The sequence below is a fragment of the Acinonyx jubatus genome, chromosome B1 (genome assembly GCF_027475565.1).
Source record: "Acinonyx jubatus isolate Ajub_Pintada_27869175 chromosome B1, VMU_Ajub_asm_v1.0, whole genome shotgun sequence".
In the NCBI taxonomy this organism is placed as follows: Eukaryota; Metazoa; Chordata; class Mammalia; order Carnivora; family Felidae; genus Acinonyx; species Acinonyx jubatus.
This window is the reverse complement of record NC_069382.1, coordinates 189952788-189968893: the sequence shown is the minus strand read 5'-3', so window position 1 is coordinate 189968893 and position 16106 is coordinate 189952788. Positions and strand designations below refer to the sequence as shown.

Here is a 16106-nt window from a genome sequence, read left to right as displayed (position 1 = left end):
CACGCAGACAGGAGAGAGGACTGCTCACCATCCCCACAGAGCTCTTGTCTCCTTCCTTTAGTAAGAGAACCCTCGCATTTCAGTTGGGCTCACGGCTGCCAAGAGCAGCGAACGTGTTTCCTGGCTTCCCTTTGCGCTGCGGTGGGGCGATGGGCGCGACTCCACTTGAAGGGACCTGTCTTCCCTGTGTGCATTCCTGCTGCCCCGTGGATGGACCTGGGCCACGCGGTGGGGACCGTCCTCCGCTGGGCGCGCAGAGCCGCACAATGGGGGAGGCTGGGCGCTCCCGACCGTGGAGCTGCCGTGTCCGCCCCGGACTGTTCCTGGGAGGGAAGTAACGAGCAGACCCACCATGACAGCATGTGACCCTGGAGCTGACCCCTCGGAGGAGGCATGCAGTTTTCTCATCCTCTCATGAAAGAGCAAGAATGTCCTATGATCCTGGGTCCTCACTTGCTTCATGTGGAAAGGACACCCACCGCCCCGTCCACGCTGCTCAAAGACCTTCAAGGTTCCTGTGACCGATCCAGACTTCTAGTCTGGCCCTCCGGGTCCTTCACACTCTTTCTACACACACCACCCCCCAACTTCTCACCAGGAACTTTCCTGCCCACAGACTGTGGACACTGAGCCTTTGGGCGGCGGTAAGAGCACTGCGCTTGGAGTCCCATAGCCTGAGGTGGGCGGTTTTCTCAGGCCCCAAACGAAAATAATGGAAACCACCTCGCAGGTTTGTCGTGGAGATTGAAGAAAGCAACGGGTGTATTAGCCCCCCACCTCCTTTCTAGACAGGACACTGGAAAGACTCTTAAAGAGCCAGGCCTGGGCACAGGGCCCAGGTTCCTCTAGTTCAAGTAGGAAGGGCATCGGTCGAAATTCTTGCCTACAGGCATCACACATCAGCTCCAGGTAGTTCGGCAGAAATGGGATGTATTCAAAGATTTTAAGGCACCGCACAGAATCTTCCTGTGAGAGCCGGGGAAGCGGGACCGGAGGCCAGGCCGAAGTCGACCCAGAACTGCCGGAGGGGAGCCTGTGTGGGTACACACAGCTCAGAGAGTACCTGTGCTCACACCTGGGTGCTTCTACAATCTCTGCCACTGCAGCCTCAGAGCGCTGGTGCCTTAGGCATCCTCATGGTTAGAACAGTTTACTTGTTAAGCTTATTTATTTTGAGAGAAAGAGAGAGCGTGAGTGGGGGAGGGGCAGAGAGAGAGGGAGAGAGAATCCCAGTGCACTCAGCAGAACCCAGTGTGGGGCTTGATCTCATGAACCATGAGATCACGCCCCGAGCTGAAATCAAGAGTTAGACGCTAGCCAAATGAGCCACCCAGGTGCCCCTAGACTAGACGTTGGGGGGCCCTGCTGTCTCAATCCACTGTGCTCCAATGGAGACAGCTGGTTGGCAGAGTTTGGTCATGTGTCTGTGCGCTAACTGCAGGGCAGGGTGGGAAAGTGAGTATCTGCTTTAAATCCAGCCTCGTGGCTTTAAAATCTCACCTGTATGCTGGTGCCTCCGGAATGAATGTCTCTAGTCTAGGTCCTGTACGGAACGCCATACTTGCATATTTAACAGTCTACTCAGTGTTTCCACTTGGATGGTCTAATAGGTATTTCAATCTCAACACATCCCAAACCGAACTGAGTTTACCTGCTCCGGTAGGCTGAATCATGGCGCCTAACGATACCCAGTTGTCATCCTTGGAATCTGTGACTGTCACCTTGTATGGCAAAGGGACTTTTCAGATGTGATTACGTTGAGGATCTTGAGATGGGGAGACTATCCTTGGTTATCCAGGTGGACCCTAAATAGAATCACAAGTGTCCTTATGAGGGGGAGGCAGAGGGAGATTCGATGCACAGCACAAGCAGGCAGTGTGATCATGGAAGCAGAGATTGGACTGGTGCACCTTATTTATTTATTTATTTATTTATTTATTGAGAGTGTAAGTGAGCAAGGGGCAGAGAGAGAGGAGAGAGAAGCGGGGCTCACCTGAAGCGGGGCAGGGCTCCAGCTCACCTGATGCGGGGCTTGAACTCACAAACCATGAGATCATGACCCGAGCTGAAGTCAGATGCTTAACTGACTGAGCCACCCAGGCGCCCCTGGAAGGGTGTACTTTAAAAGCAGAAAAGGGCAGAGAAACCGATTCTTCCTTCAGGAGGCTCTCCAGAACGAAGGAGCCCCACTGACACCTTGACTTTAGTGTGGTGAGACTGGTTTCTGACTTCCGGCCTTCAGAACTGTAAGAGAGTAAATGTGCGTTGTTTTAAGCCACTGATTGATTTATTGCAGTGGCAACAGGAAACTAAGAGACCTCTAAACTTGGTCTACCCAGAGTCTTCCTGGTCTCAATTGATGGCAATGCCCAGCTTTCCCCAAACCCCCAAATGCCTGTTCCAGAAATCTTGGAGCTGTCTTTGATTCCTTCCCTTCTCTCATGCTTTACCAGAAAATTCCACTGGTTCAACCTCCAGATTGATGGCGTATGCAGTCACCTACCAGAACCAGCCTGGCCAGCAGTCAGCTAGATTACTTAGCGGGCCCTAATGAGCCTTCTTGCTTCCACCTTGTCCCATCCTTCATGGCCTGTTTGAGGCCCAGCTGCCATTTTAATTGTTTATTAGGGAAACTTCCAGAAGTTCACAAAGTATAGAGTGTAGTTCTGTAACTATTCAGTCATGGGACTCGTCGGCTCACAACTCTGCAGCCACTCCCATATCGCTCAGAGTAAGAGCCAAACAGCCTGCTCTGGCCCAGTTCTCTCCAGCTTCTTCCTTACTCCCTTCTCCTTTCTGTGCCTCAGAGTGGCCTCCTGGAACATCCCAGGTGCATTCCTGCCCCAGGGCCTTTACCTGCACTGTTCCCTCTGCCTGGAAGTCCTTCCCCTAGCTGTCAATGGGCTAACTCTCTCACCTGCTGTATTAGCTTGCATCTCACCTCCAGGAAGTTATCCTGACCTCGGTATTTTAAATTACAGCCTGCACCATGGACTGGCTCTGTGAAACCCCTCCTGTGGCTCTATTTTTCTTTTTTATGATGTTTATCAGCTTCTGACTTATTTGCTCATTAAGTTTATTCTTTTTCTTTACACACTTTTTTCTTAAAGTTTACTTATTTTGAGAGAGAGAGAGAGAGCAAGAGAGAGCGTCTGTGCATGCAAGTGGGGGAGAGGCAGAGAGAGAGAATCCCAGGCAGGCTCCACACTGTCAGTGCAAACTCACAAATGATGAGACCATGACCTGAGCTAAAGTTGGATGCTTAACCATCTGAGCCACTCAGGTGCCTAAGTTTATTCTTTACTGCCTATCTCCCACCTGTTAGCACATAAGCCCCAGAAGGACAGAGACTTTTACCTGTTTTGTTCACTGATGGATGTTTCCCAAGAGATTATCATGGAGCCTGCAACCTGGTAGGCACTTAGGAGGGGTGGGGGGGGGGGGGGGGAGAGAGACAGAGAGAGAGAGAGAGAGAGAGAAAGAAAGAGAAAGAAAAGAAAGAAATAAAAGAAGAAAGAGAGGGAGAGAAAGAAAAGTGAGAGAGAGAAAGAAAGAAAAGAGAGAGGGAGAAAGAAAAAAGAGAAAGGGAGAGAAAGAAAGAAAGAAGAGAGAGGGAGAAAGAAAAAAAGGGAGAGAGAAAGAAAGGAGAGAGGGAAAGAAAGAAAAGAGAAAGAAAGGAAAGAGGGAGAAAGAAAAAGGGAGAAAGGAAGAAAAGAGAAAAGAAAGAAAGAGGAAGAAAGGAGAGAAGAAATAAAAGAAAGAGAAAGGAAAAAAAGAAGAGAGAGAAAGAAAGAAAGAAAAGAAATAAAAGAAGAAAGAGAGGGAGAGAAAGAAAGTGAGAGAGAAAGAAGAGAGAGGGAGAAAGAAAGAAAAAAGAGAAAGGGAGAGACAAAGAAAGAGAAAGAAAGAAAGAAAAGAGAGGGAGAAAGAAAAAAAGAAAGGGAGAGAGAAAGAAAGAAAGAGGGAAAGAAAGAAAAGAGAAAGAAAGGAAAGAGGGAGAAAGAAAAAGGGAGAGAGAAAGGAAGAAAAGAGAGAAAAGAAAGAGGAAGAAAGGAGAGAAGAAATAAAAGAAAGAAAGGGAAAAAGAAGAGAGAGAAAGAAAGAAAAAGAAAGGAAGAAAGAAAGAAAGAAAAAGAAAGAAAGGGATTGGTTTCCTCTCTGTGGAATCACGTGTTTCAGACAATGTCTCAATCCAGCCAGGTAGCCAAAAGGAATGACAGGTGTCCTAGGGAAGTTGGAGACATGCCTGGTGGTAGCAAATGTGTAAGTTCCAGATTTCGATTGCAAGAAACAGAAACTGATGTTTCACTTAGGCGGAGAAAAGGGGAATAAGGTTGTGGGAGGATTTAGTGGCCTGGGCAACCCAGTTTGCTGGGGACTTCAAAAGGCCTGGCCGCGTAGGCTCCTTAGCGTTACAGTGTAACTCGGGTCTTTAGGGTTTTACTCCCTGTTTCCTTAAGCAGACTGTCAACTTTATACAGATACAGATCACGTAAAGTTTCTTTTTGTAAAACCACTGGGCCCTCCACTGCCATTCCTGAAACAGGCAAGTGGTGCCACCCTGGCACCCCGTGCCTCAGTTTACCTCCTCTGCTGCAGGATGTGCCGGGTGACTGAGGTTGGCTCTCCATACCTCTCCCAGGCCTTTCTGAGGACTTTGGGTGTGTCGGGCTTCAAGTGCGGCAGTGTGGGGTCATCATCTTGCCTCCTGATCACGTTCCTGGAAGGTGGGCAATTTGATCCCCATCAGTGATGCTGAGGGGGCTAAGTGATCTCTTAGAGTCATTCAGGACTGGCTAGAGCCACACCCAGAATGCAAGTTCGTGTGTCAAATCCTTGTTTTTCCCACCAAACCACACTGCCTCAAAATGTCCCTGTGGTTCACATCACAGCAGATAAGGAAGGATTTTTTTAAAAATGTTTATTTTTAAGAGAGAGAGTGAGGGGGAAGGAGCAGAGAGAGAGACAGGATCCAAAGTGAGCTCTGTGCTGAGAGTGGAGAGCCTGATGTGGGGCTTGAACTCTCAAAAGTATGAGATCATGACCTGAGCCGAAGTCAGATGCTTAACCAACTGAGCCACAGGCACACCAGGAAGGGGCTTATAGTCCCTGATCTGTTCTTTACTTTGTTTGGGCATTCTTTCAGTGATTGTTGAATAGATTTATTTATGACAGTTCTTTCCCAGTTCCATTGAATGTCATGAATAAAACCCTCTTGGCACTTGCACCCCCATGTTTATAGCAGCACTATCAACAATAGCCAAAGTATGGAAAGAGCCCAAATGTCCATCGGTGGGTGAATGGATAAAGAAGATGTGGTATATTTGTAGAATGGAGTATTACTCGGCAATCAAAAGGAATGAAATCTTGCCATTTGCAACTACGTGGATGAAACTGGGGGGTATTATGCTATGCGAAATTAGTCAGAGAAAGACAAATATATGACTTCACTCATATAAGGACTTTAAGGTACAAAACAGATGATCATAAGGGAAGGGAAGCAAAAATAATATAAAAACAGGGAGGGGGACAAAACATAAGAGACCCTTAAATATGGAGAACAAACAGAGGGTTACTGGAGGGGTGGGAGGGGGGAGGGGCTAAATGGGTAAGGGGCACTAAGGAATCTACTCCTGAAAACATTGTTGCACTAGATGCTAACTAACTTGGATGTAAATTAAAAAAAACAAACAAAAAAAAAAACCAAAAAAAAAACCCAAACCCTCTTTCACTCGTTGCCAGATTTTCCTCCACTCTCATTGCCCTGGAAGGAATTTTACTGATCTCTTTTAAACAACTTCACTAAGAATATTGATGGATAATTTGCAAGAGATGATCCCCAAATGGCAAATACGGAGAATGAGTTCCTCCTTGTAGTAATAATGAGATATAATTTTTTTAATGTTTATTTGTTTTAAGAGAGCACAAGTCGGGGAGGGGTAGAGGGAGAAGGGCACAGAGGATCCTAAGTGGATTCTGTGCTAAGAGCAGTGAGCCCGATGTGGGGCTCCAACTCACGAACTGAATGGCAAGATTATGACCTGAGCTGAAGTTGGATGCTCAACCGACTGAGCCACCCAGGTGCCCCAAATGACATACAGATTTCATGAGGTGCAATTTTCACCACAATGTCTTTGACATACAGCGGAAAAAATATTTTAAAGATGTTATTAAATGCTTGATGCCATTATAAGTTTGTAAATTGCTTTGGGAGAAAAATTTGACAATATGTATCAGGCATTATAAAAATATTCATAATCTTTGACCTTAAGTCAGACCTTAGGGTACTTCTGGTACCCTCTTCTAAAGAAACGATTCAGAATGTGGGCACAACCTCTATGCTCAGAGATGTTCATCAAAGCATTCTTTATAATACTGAATCAGAGGTAGATATCCAATGAGAAGTGAATGGTTACATCAAAGGGTTACATTTACTGGAATAGAATGTAGACATTCTATGTAGATTATATCTCCGTAAAGCTGGGTGGGGGAAACAGTGATAGGATAATCATACAGCAATATGGAGAAATTCTCATGAACAATTTCTCATGAAAAAATATGTAGAAAACAATCTTGTAGACTCCAGTATTGGCCAAAAATTCAGCACAATGACAATACAGGATTGGTGAGGAAATGAGAAAACAGACATACTTATGTTATTGAAATAAGGACTCCTTGTATCAATTGAGGTCAAGGAGAAACATCAAAAGTCTCATCTTGGTCGGAATTCTCCAAAATGCATTGTCCCTCTTCCGCCCACACACCCTAGGACACAGAAGTGGGAAATCCAAGCTCAACTTGCTTTGGAATAGTAGAACAAAGGATTTTTAATCTACAAAGGTTTAAAACGGAATATATAGCTGTCAATATAAATCCAACTCATATTATTAATAGTTTTGTGGAAAGTTGGGGCGCCTGGGTGGCTAGGTTGGTTGAACATTCGACTACGGCTCAGGTCATGATCTCATGGTTCAGGGGTTTGAGCCCCATGTCAGGGTCTGTGCTGACGGCTCAGAGCCTAGAGCTTGCTTCGGATTCTGTCTCCCTCTCTCTTTGCCCCTCCCTTCCTCGAGCTCTGTCTTTCTCTCTCCAAGATAAATCAACATTAAAAAAAAATAGTTTTGTGGTAAGTTTAGGAAGAACTTGCATTTTTTGGTATTTAATTAAATTTGCAGCATTTTAGAGAATTTAGCATATAAAAATAGCCCTGTGATTCCAAATATGTATGTAACTATTAAATAACTGATTGTAGACTTGGGTTTTTTAATGTTGAAAGTTATAAGAGATTCTAAGTTTTTAGCCAAAATTGGAATGTTTAAGAGAATTAAGATGAAATTTTATACCTTTATTAGATTTACTAGAATCGAGTGTTTGAGAAGGTGTTGCTCATTTAAAGTCACTTGAAGTATTTAAAAAAATGTAACATTTAAAAAAGATAAGTTTAAAATAATTTAGTCTAAAATAACCTGAGTTAAAAATATTCAAGGAAATTTGATTAGGTATGAAATCCCCTTAAAACTTATTGTCAGAGGCACCTGGCTGGCTTAATCTGTAGAGTATGTGACTTTGGATGTTGGGATAGTGAGTTCAAGCCCCATGTTGGGCACAGAGATCACTTTTTATTTTTTAATTTATTAATTTATTAAAAAAAATTAATGATTTATTTATTTTTGAGAGAGAGAGAGAGAGAGCATGAGCAAGGGACGGGCAGAGAGAGAGGGAGACACGGAATCGGAAGCAGGCTCCAGGCTCTGAGCTGTCCACACAGAGCCTGATGCAGGGCTCGAACCCATGCACCATGAGGTCATGACCTGGGCCGAAGTCAGACGCCCAGCTGACTGAGCCACCCAGGCACCCCAAGATTACTTAAAAAAAAAAGTTATTATCAGAGGTCCCGAGGTTTTTTAATTTTGTTTTAAAAGTAAGCTTTAGGCCCAATGTGAGGCTTGAACTCATGACCTCGACATCCAGAGTTGTGTACTGAGCCCACCAGGCGCCCCCCGCCTAGGTTTTTAAACAGAAAAATATGACTCGTGAGTCAACTAGAAAAATGTTTGGAGAAATAAGGTGTTTGAATTTATAAGCTTAATAGCTAGAATTAATTTTTAAAACGAAAGTAATTGCAAATAGTGTTTTTTCTTTGCATAAAACTTGCCCTCCAGCACAACCTCATGTGGACAGGAAAAGTTTAAGTTGTGACAAATCAGTGCCTAGAACATGAACCCAGTCGTGAAAAGCAAAGGAAAACTACGTGTTTCTGTGTGTGCGTGATAATGGATGTCAGTGATGAAATGGTCTAAGGAGACGAGCTCCAAATTGCTACCAGTGGTTACTTCTAGAAAAGGCAGTGAGAACTGAAAAAGGGTGGAGACTCTTATTATGACTATGTTTAGTTCTGTAATATTTTATTTTCTTAAAAGAATAAAAATAAGTATACCCTTGGATTCGTTAATTATTGTAAAGAAAAAAAAATAATTTTGACTAAATCAAGTCTGAAACGTTAACTGAATCAGAAGTGCAATTGTAGTAAATGTCCAGCAGGGGGAGCCCTAGTACAAACTTGTGGCTGCTTGAGGTTCCTTTATTCCATTTTTATTAATTTGTTTTTTATTTGAGTGTAGTTGACACACAATGTTACATTAGTTTCAGGTGTACAATATGGTGATTAGACAGGCTTATACATTATGCTATGCTCATCCCAAGTATAACTACCATCTGTTAGCATATAACACTATTACAGTATCATTAAATTCTCTATGCTTGCCTTCCTTCCTTCCTTCCTTCCTTCCTTCCTTCCTTCCTTCCTTCCTTCCTTTCTTTCTCTTTTTTCTTGTGACTTATTCATTCCATAACTGGAAGTCTGTATCTTCCACTCCCCTTCATCCATTTTGCCCATTCTCCCACTCTCCTCCCCTCTGACAACCATCAGTTTGTCCTCTGTATTTACAGGTCTGATTCTACTTTTTGTTTGTTTATTCATTTGTTTTTTTTTTCTTTTAGATTTACATATAACTGAATCATATGGTATTTGTCTTTCATAGTCTGAATTATTTCACTTAGCATAATACCCTCTAGGTCCATCTATGTTGTTGCAAATGCTAAAAATTGCATCCTTTTTTGTGGCTGTGTAATAATCCTGTGTGTGTCTGCATGAGCACGTGTGTGTGTGTGTGTGTGTGTGTGTGTGTGTGTGTGAATACGTCTTCCTTATCCATTCATCCATCAATAGGTTGCTTCCATATCTTGCTATTATAAATAATGCTGCAATAAACATTAGTGAATGAGGGGTGACCAGCACTCAGATGGAGTCCCAAACCATGGGATAAATTTCCAAGCCAACATTCGATGGTTTCATGATTTAAAAGGATGTATCTTTGAATTGGCTTTTAAAAATTCAGTAATTTCTGTTTTAAAAAATCCAGTCAGTGGTCAGACTCTATTTGCTATGACAAGTCCATGTTTTGTTTAAGTATTTATTTTTGAGAGAGAGAGAGAGAGAGCAAGGGAGGGGCAGAAAGAGAGGGATAGAGAATCCCAAGCAGGCTCTGTGTAGAGCTTGACGCAGGGCTCAAACCCACGAACTGCGACATCATGACCTGAGCTGAAGACAGATGCTCAACCAGCTGAGCCACCCAGGAGCCCCGACCAGAGTCCATTTTTTTTGGCCGGGTCCTCTCTTGGTGTCTTTAAGTCAAGATAGGTTTTTCCACGCCAGTTAAACTCTGACAGTGTAATGTCCATCAGTAGGGAAGTTGGCTAGGTTTATGGTATATCCATACAGTAAGAATTCATCCATGAGGAAGAATGAATTAACTCATACGTACAATATGAAAGTATGTCCAAAATATGATGTTAGGGGAAAAAAATTACAGGTTGCATTTGTACTCAGATGAAAGGGTGTGTGAAGGTGTGTGTGGGAACATGTGTAATGTATGCAAACGTGTTACGTTCCTGGGAAGACAGTTCAAACCGTCAGCAATGATTCTCTGTAGAAAGCAAGAATGGGGGAGTCGAAGGCACTTTTACTCGTCACTTGTTAACTTTCTGCAGTATTTCAATTTTTTTTGCAGCATGCATGTATATTTTTGACAGTAGGCGTTGCACACCAATACTGAAATTTTCTCTCTTTCCTTTTTAATTTGCAGAGCAGTAACCTCCACTCGAAGAGAAGCCCCACCCCTCTGTGCAGAACATGGTGCCAGCCTCTTCATTCCTTTCTTAGTGGTTCTGGCTTCAGTTATTCAACTGTGACTGGAAGCCCAGCTGTGCTGCCCTACCATCCCCCAGCCCTGAAACCCGCCCTTGCACATTCCTCCATCTTGTTCTGTGCATACCAGGTGGTTCCACTGTCTAAAGAAGCTTCCTTCTGGGAAAAAATGTTAATGTTTTCAATGATACACACGCTCGGGATTTCAGAGACAAGAAATTAGTCTAGTTCTACTTAGCAGGTTAAAATTGCTGCATTAGAATGAAAGCAAGTTATTAGTTTCTTGTGTCATATTGTATAAAGCATTGAGACCCAGACTATTGTTACATAATAAAATATTTTTAGAAAATTCTAGTAGAATTAGATTTTATATTTTTTCTGAATTTTCCTATATCCCCTGTGGGGCACACTGCTTGCTTATTGATAGCTTAAGATATATATACACTCTATAAATGTATATATATTTGACGTGCAAAGATTTATGAATAAAGGTGTTCACTTAATGGTTATGTATAATGGGGAGGAGAAACTCATAATGTCCAATAATAGGGAACTGTTTTCATATGGTTTGGTATATCTGTAGGTTAGAATTGCATTTAACTGGTAAAAATCATGTTTACCAATCCAAATGTCCTTCAGCTGGTGAACGGATGGGCTCAGTGTGGTACATCTATACAATACTCAGCAACACTCTCTATATAGTCAGAAAGAAAATGTTACATGAGTAACACTCATGTGCTAATACAAGAAGCCAGACCAATAGGCGACATACTGTATTATTCTACTTATATGACATTCTGGAAAAGGCAACACTGTAGGAATGGAGAATAGATCAGTGGTAGCAAAGGGTTAGGACTAGGGGGAGGGGGTAACTACAAAGGGGTAGTGTGAGGGAATTTTGGGGGAGTGAGAAACTGTTCTGTATCTTGATTGTGGTAGTGAATCTATGTCTTTGTCAACACTTAGAACCGTATATCAAAAAGAGTAAATTTCACTGTGTGTAACTGAAATGTTTTCAAAGAACATTTAATGATATAGCAAAATGTCAACAATAAGTACAAGAAGTGAGATATAAAACCTTCTAAAATATAATACAATTTAACAAATTCTATTACGATATGCATATTGTAAACGAATGAAAGAAAAAGTAATAAACTCAAAGGCAGAGCAATTATCTCTGGGTGGTGGTCTTATCAGTGATTCCTGTTTTTGACTTTGGCATTTTTGTGTTTCTCGGATGTTCTCTAATGAGTATGTGTTACTTTTATAATCAGAAAGGGAGAAATCCACACACATATACACACACACACACGTATCATACGTGTGTGGTACTTTGTCTTGACACAAAACATTTCCAGAAGACAAAAATAAAACCAAAAGCTTGTCACAGACACTTCTCTGTTCTCCTTATTCCTTTTCTTACCTAAAGCATGTGTGGGGGTTTCAGACATGAGAACTCCCTGATTCTGATGCCCCGGTTCCCAGAAACAGGCAGCGGGAGATCTTTCACTTCCTGCAGGGCCTGTAAATCTCTGTAAGGGGGAGAAAAAGATTGTCCGAGGGCGGTAGAGCTGTTCCTCAAATGTGTAACCCTGAGCACAGGGCTCTTTCTCTCTTACCCCAGTGCCCCTCATCTCTAGGTGAGGCCCCCCTGGCAGTGCCTCTCCTCAATTTTTGTGGACGCTTGACCAAATAGTCCCTATACAGTTGGAAAACTGAACAGCCTCATGATCACTGTGTATAACATAGACACACATAACAACCCCATGAATAGCTAAAGAGCATCTCAGACTGCCCTGGGCTGGCCTCATCTCTCTCCCTGGGAATGACATCAAAGCCTCTTGACTAGTTCCCTCTGTCACCCATCTCTTTCTCTCCTGTTTCCTTCTCTCCCACCGTTACCCCTCCCTCGTGGCATCCACCGGCTCATTGGCCCATTGCTGGTGATTTGGTAGGAGAGACCAGCTAACTTCCTTAACCACTGTCATCAGCTACCTTCATGATCATCACCATCATCATGACCATAGCTAGCATTTCATGAGTTCTTATCATCAGCCAGGCACTGTTGTAAATGCCTGATAAATGATTTAATCATTCACATAGTTATCATTACTATCTCATTTTGCAGACAAGAAAACTGAGGCTTGACACTTCCTCAAGGTCACAAGGCTAGTAAGTGGAAAGGAGTTTCTACAACCAGAGTTGGAGTGTTTGCCCATCTGCTGTACTAAATAAGATCCCACAAATGTTAAGGATCCCTAGATTCTGTTTCAGAACCATCTGAATGGACTCCTTTCTCAGTAGATTTCCAACCTTGCTATCCACGTATCGTCTTTGCTTTTGCTTTTCCCTTGCACTTTGACACAAAACAGTCTCTCTTTCTCCCAAACTGGACTTCTCTCCTGTCCATACTGGCACCTCTCTTGCTTGCCTCGGCATGTTTAACGACACCTGTCAGGGTAACATAATTTCTATCTCACTTCCAAGGGCTGATGATGTCATATCCCTACTCAAACCGCCTGAGCATTGCAGGTGGAAATTAGACTTACAGTTACATGGAAACAAGAGTTTTCCATGCATATGAGCCTGGCCATTCCCAGTGCCCAGATTTCTATTTTAGTAGCTGAGGTCCCATGGGTTTTTTGAGAAACCTGGTGTGGGTGATTGAATTTGGGGGTGTTTTTTATTTTTATATAAAGGTTAGCCACTTGTAGCCTTCGGCATACAATATCAGACCGTGGATATCTTCCTTTAGCTTCAAAGGGGGTTGGCCAAACATTTGGCCAAGGTTTATAGAAGAAGGCGGGGTGGGGGGAGAGAAAGGAAGGAAGGAAAGAAGGAAGACAAGAAGGAAGAAAGGAAATCTCTGGAGTGTTTCAAAATCCTGCCCCAGTTCCTGCACCGTGACAAACCATATCCTATGACAGGCAGTAGGGCATTGTTACAAGATCAGGCAGGATGAACAAGCTTACCAAAGCAAATTTTCTTCTCATTGAGGCCTTGGAGTTTCATGATTTCTTCTTCCTTGTGTAGATTCCAGTGTGACACTCCCAAAATGAACTCTAAGAGGTTTCCAGACCTTACTAGATACTGTGTTATCAAGAATATCATTTGAGTTCCCCTCTCTTCCCATTATGTCTAGCAATGCTAGATTAGACAAGGGTTCAAACAATACAATCCTACCGGCCACAGAGGAGGGAGGAAGCAGAACCAGCCTCAAAGGCATGTGATCTGTGCAGGGGCCCAGGGACTCCTCCTCAGAAGGGCCCAGCTTGGTCTAATGCTCTTCTGTTTCTGTGTTTTAAATTTTAAATTTTTGAGCAAGGAACCTAGCATTTGCGCTTTTCACTGGGCCCTGCAAATCATGTGGCCGGGCCTGAGTGGAAGTAAAGTATTGCCAGACAAAGGGGGTTTTATTTTGTCTTAGGTGGCTCTGTTTCACAGATAAGAAACAGGACAATGGAGGCTCTGGCTCTGTCCCCTCTTGGAAAACAATGCCTCCAGGCTTGACTACAGACCTCCAGCATAAAGGGTGAGGTCTAGCTCCTTTGGAGCACATTTCATACGCCTGGGGGCCTTCTCACCCTTTAAGTCCTACCTCTCCAAGAAAGAAGCTAGCAGTCTGCTTCCCCCTTTGCCCTTGAAGCCAGGATGCCGACACTTGATGTAAAGCTCACCAGTTGGGTGCACGTGCTTGAGGCTTCCTTTCAGGGGACTTGTGGCCAAGGAGTCAGACTGTCCAGAGGAAAGGACAGTAGTGGGTGGGGTCCTAATGGTGACACGGCTGTTTCCGTCCGAGGTGACTGTGCCGGTGGTGGGCTCAGGATCTCTGCTGGGTGGTCGGACATGGTTAATTGGGGCTTGGCTCCGAGTTGCACAGTCTGGAAGCTTCATCCCCTGGCTCTCCTGGAGATTCTATACTTGCTTTCTGCTTAAACTGGCAGGAGTGGATTCTGTTCCAAGTCCTGACTGATCAACTTGTAATTCTAATTAAAGGTCTCCCAGCCAAGGGCGAAGGGAGGAGATGACTTGGCTCAGCCGTGTCTCCACATTTTCGTAGCTTATAGGGTTTTTCATTGGTGAAGAGGGGCATCCCCCATGTGAAATGGCAGTTTTTGCCCGTGTGCACAGAGTTGGATGGACTGCTTGTCTGGGCTTGTTCTGCTGGTCGTGAGGCCCTTTGCTGTGCACATTCTTTCTAAGCCCCATGATGCACAGCAGTACTGAGGCTTCGGCAGTTAGCGGTTTGAGCCATCACCTCTTGTTATGTGAATCCTACCAGTCCCTCCTGCCCCACAGAAGAGGTGGTGTCATAGTCTGTTTGGGCTGCTGTAACAAAATACAACAGGCCTGGGGAGCTTACCACGAGCAGAAGTTTCTTTGTCATTGTTCTGGAGGCCGGGAAGTCCTTGGCAAGTCCAAGGCACCATCGTGGTCGCATTCTAGTGAGGACCCTCTTTCCAGATCCACAAGCTCAGGCCTTTCTGCTACATCTTCACATGGTGGGGCACTAAGGAGCTTTCTGGAGCTCCTACATATGCACCAATTGCATTCACGAGGGCTCCACCTTCCTGGGGGCCTCCCAGAAGCCCCATCTACTAATGCCGTTACTTCAGGCAATAGGATTGCAACATGGGAATTTTGGGGGGACACAAACATTCAGACCATAGCAGGGGCTGATGCCTGAACAAACTCAGAAGAGGCTTCACTGCTCTCAAGTCTCCACCATTTCACCTGAGAGGAGTCAAACAAACTCTATCCACGAAATGGTCTGACTCCCTATGGGTTCAGATGTGCTAATCTTCTGTTCCACCTTCTGGGTCCACCAAATAGCTCCAGCCCATCATCTGGATCTCAGTTCAAGGGCCTCTTCCTCAGTGATGCTTTTCCTGACCAATCCTCCCAATCGAGGTCAGGTTCAGAGTTTTTTTTTCTTCCTTATTTCACTTTGTAATTACACGTGTGTTAAAAACAAAGCTGGGAATTGGAGGTGGCATTAAGAAATATTTAACCATTGTGGTACAGCCTGATCAATCAGAGCAGACACCCAATGGCTTAAGCAGGAAAGCCACCAGCCTTAACAATTGGCCCACCATGTTGTGGGTACCAACAGCAGCCATGGCAGAGATGAACTAACTCTGCTCATGGCTGTATCTTCAGCCCCTGGCCTAGGGCTTAGCACTTAAAAGATGTTTAGTAGATGTCCAGTGAATAAGTTATTCTCTGTTGTTGACCTTTTTTTTTTTAATGTTTATTTTTGAGAGAGAGAGAGAGAGAGAGAGAGAGAGAGAGAGACGCAGAGTGCCAGCAGGGGAGGGACAGAGAGAGAGGGAGACAGAATCCAAAGCAGGCTCCAGGCTCTGAGCTGTCAGCACACAGCCCGATGTGGGGCTCAAACCTATGAACTGAGATCATGAGCTGAGCAGAAGTTGGACGCTTAACTGACTGAGTTACCCAGGTGCCCCTTGACCCTTTTCTTTCTTTTTTTTCCCCTTTTTTAAGATTTTATTTTATTTTTTTAGTTTACATCCAAGATAGTTAGCATATAGTGCAACAATGATTTCAGGAGTAGATTCCTTAATGCTCCTTACCCATTTAGCCCAGCCCCCCTCCCACACCCCTTTCAGTAACCCTCTGTTTGTTCTCGATATATAAGAGTCTCTTATATTTCCCCCCTCCCTGTTTTTATATTATTTTTGCTTCCCTTCCCTTGCCTTGTGTTCATCTGTTTTTGTGTCTTAAAGTCCTCATGAGTGAAGTCATATGATATTTGTCTTTCTCTGACTGACTAATTTCGCCTAGTATAATACCCTCTGGTTTCATCCACGTAGTTGCAAATGGCAAGATTTCATTCTGTTTGATTGCCGAGTAATACTCCATTGTGTGTGTGTGTGTGCAT

At 43.9% G+C, this 16106-nt stretch overlaps 1 protein-coding gene across 2 annotated transcripts in view; it reads left to right on the top strand.

The window, feature by feature from the left end:
• BST1 (bone marrow stromal cell antigen 1) overlaps nt 1-11600 on the top strand; it is a 31328-nt gene extending 19728 nt beyond the window's left edge. For both annotated transcript variants that reach the window (XM_027039884.2, XM_053217558.1), the window contains exon 9: nt 10146-11600. In XM_027039884.2, coding sequence (XP_026895685.1) covers nt 10146-10251 — 106 coding nt within the window. In that variant the 3' untranslated portion in view covers nt 10252-11600. The remainder of the gene's footprint in view (nt 1-10145) is intronic.
• Nucleotides 11601-16106: the final 4506 nt, after the last annotated feature.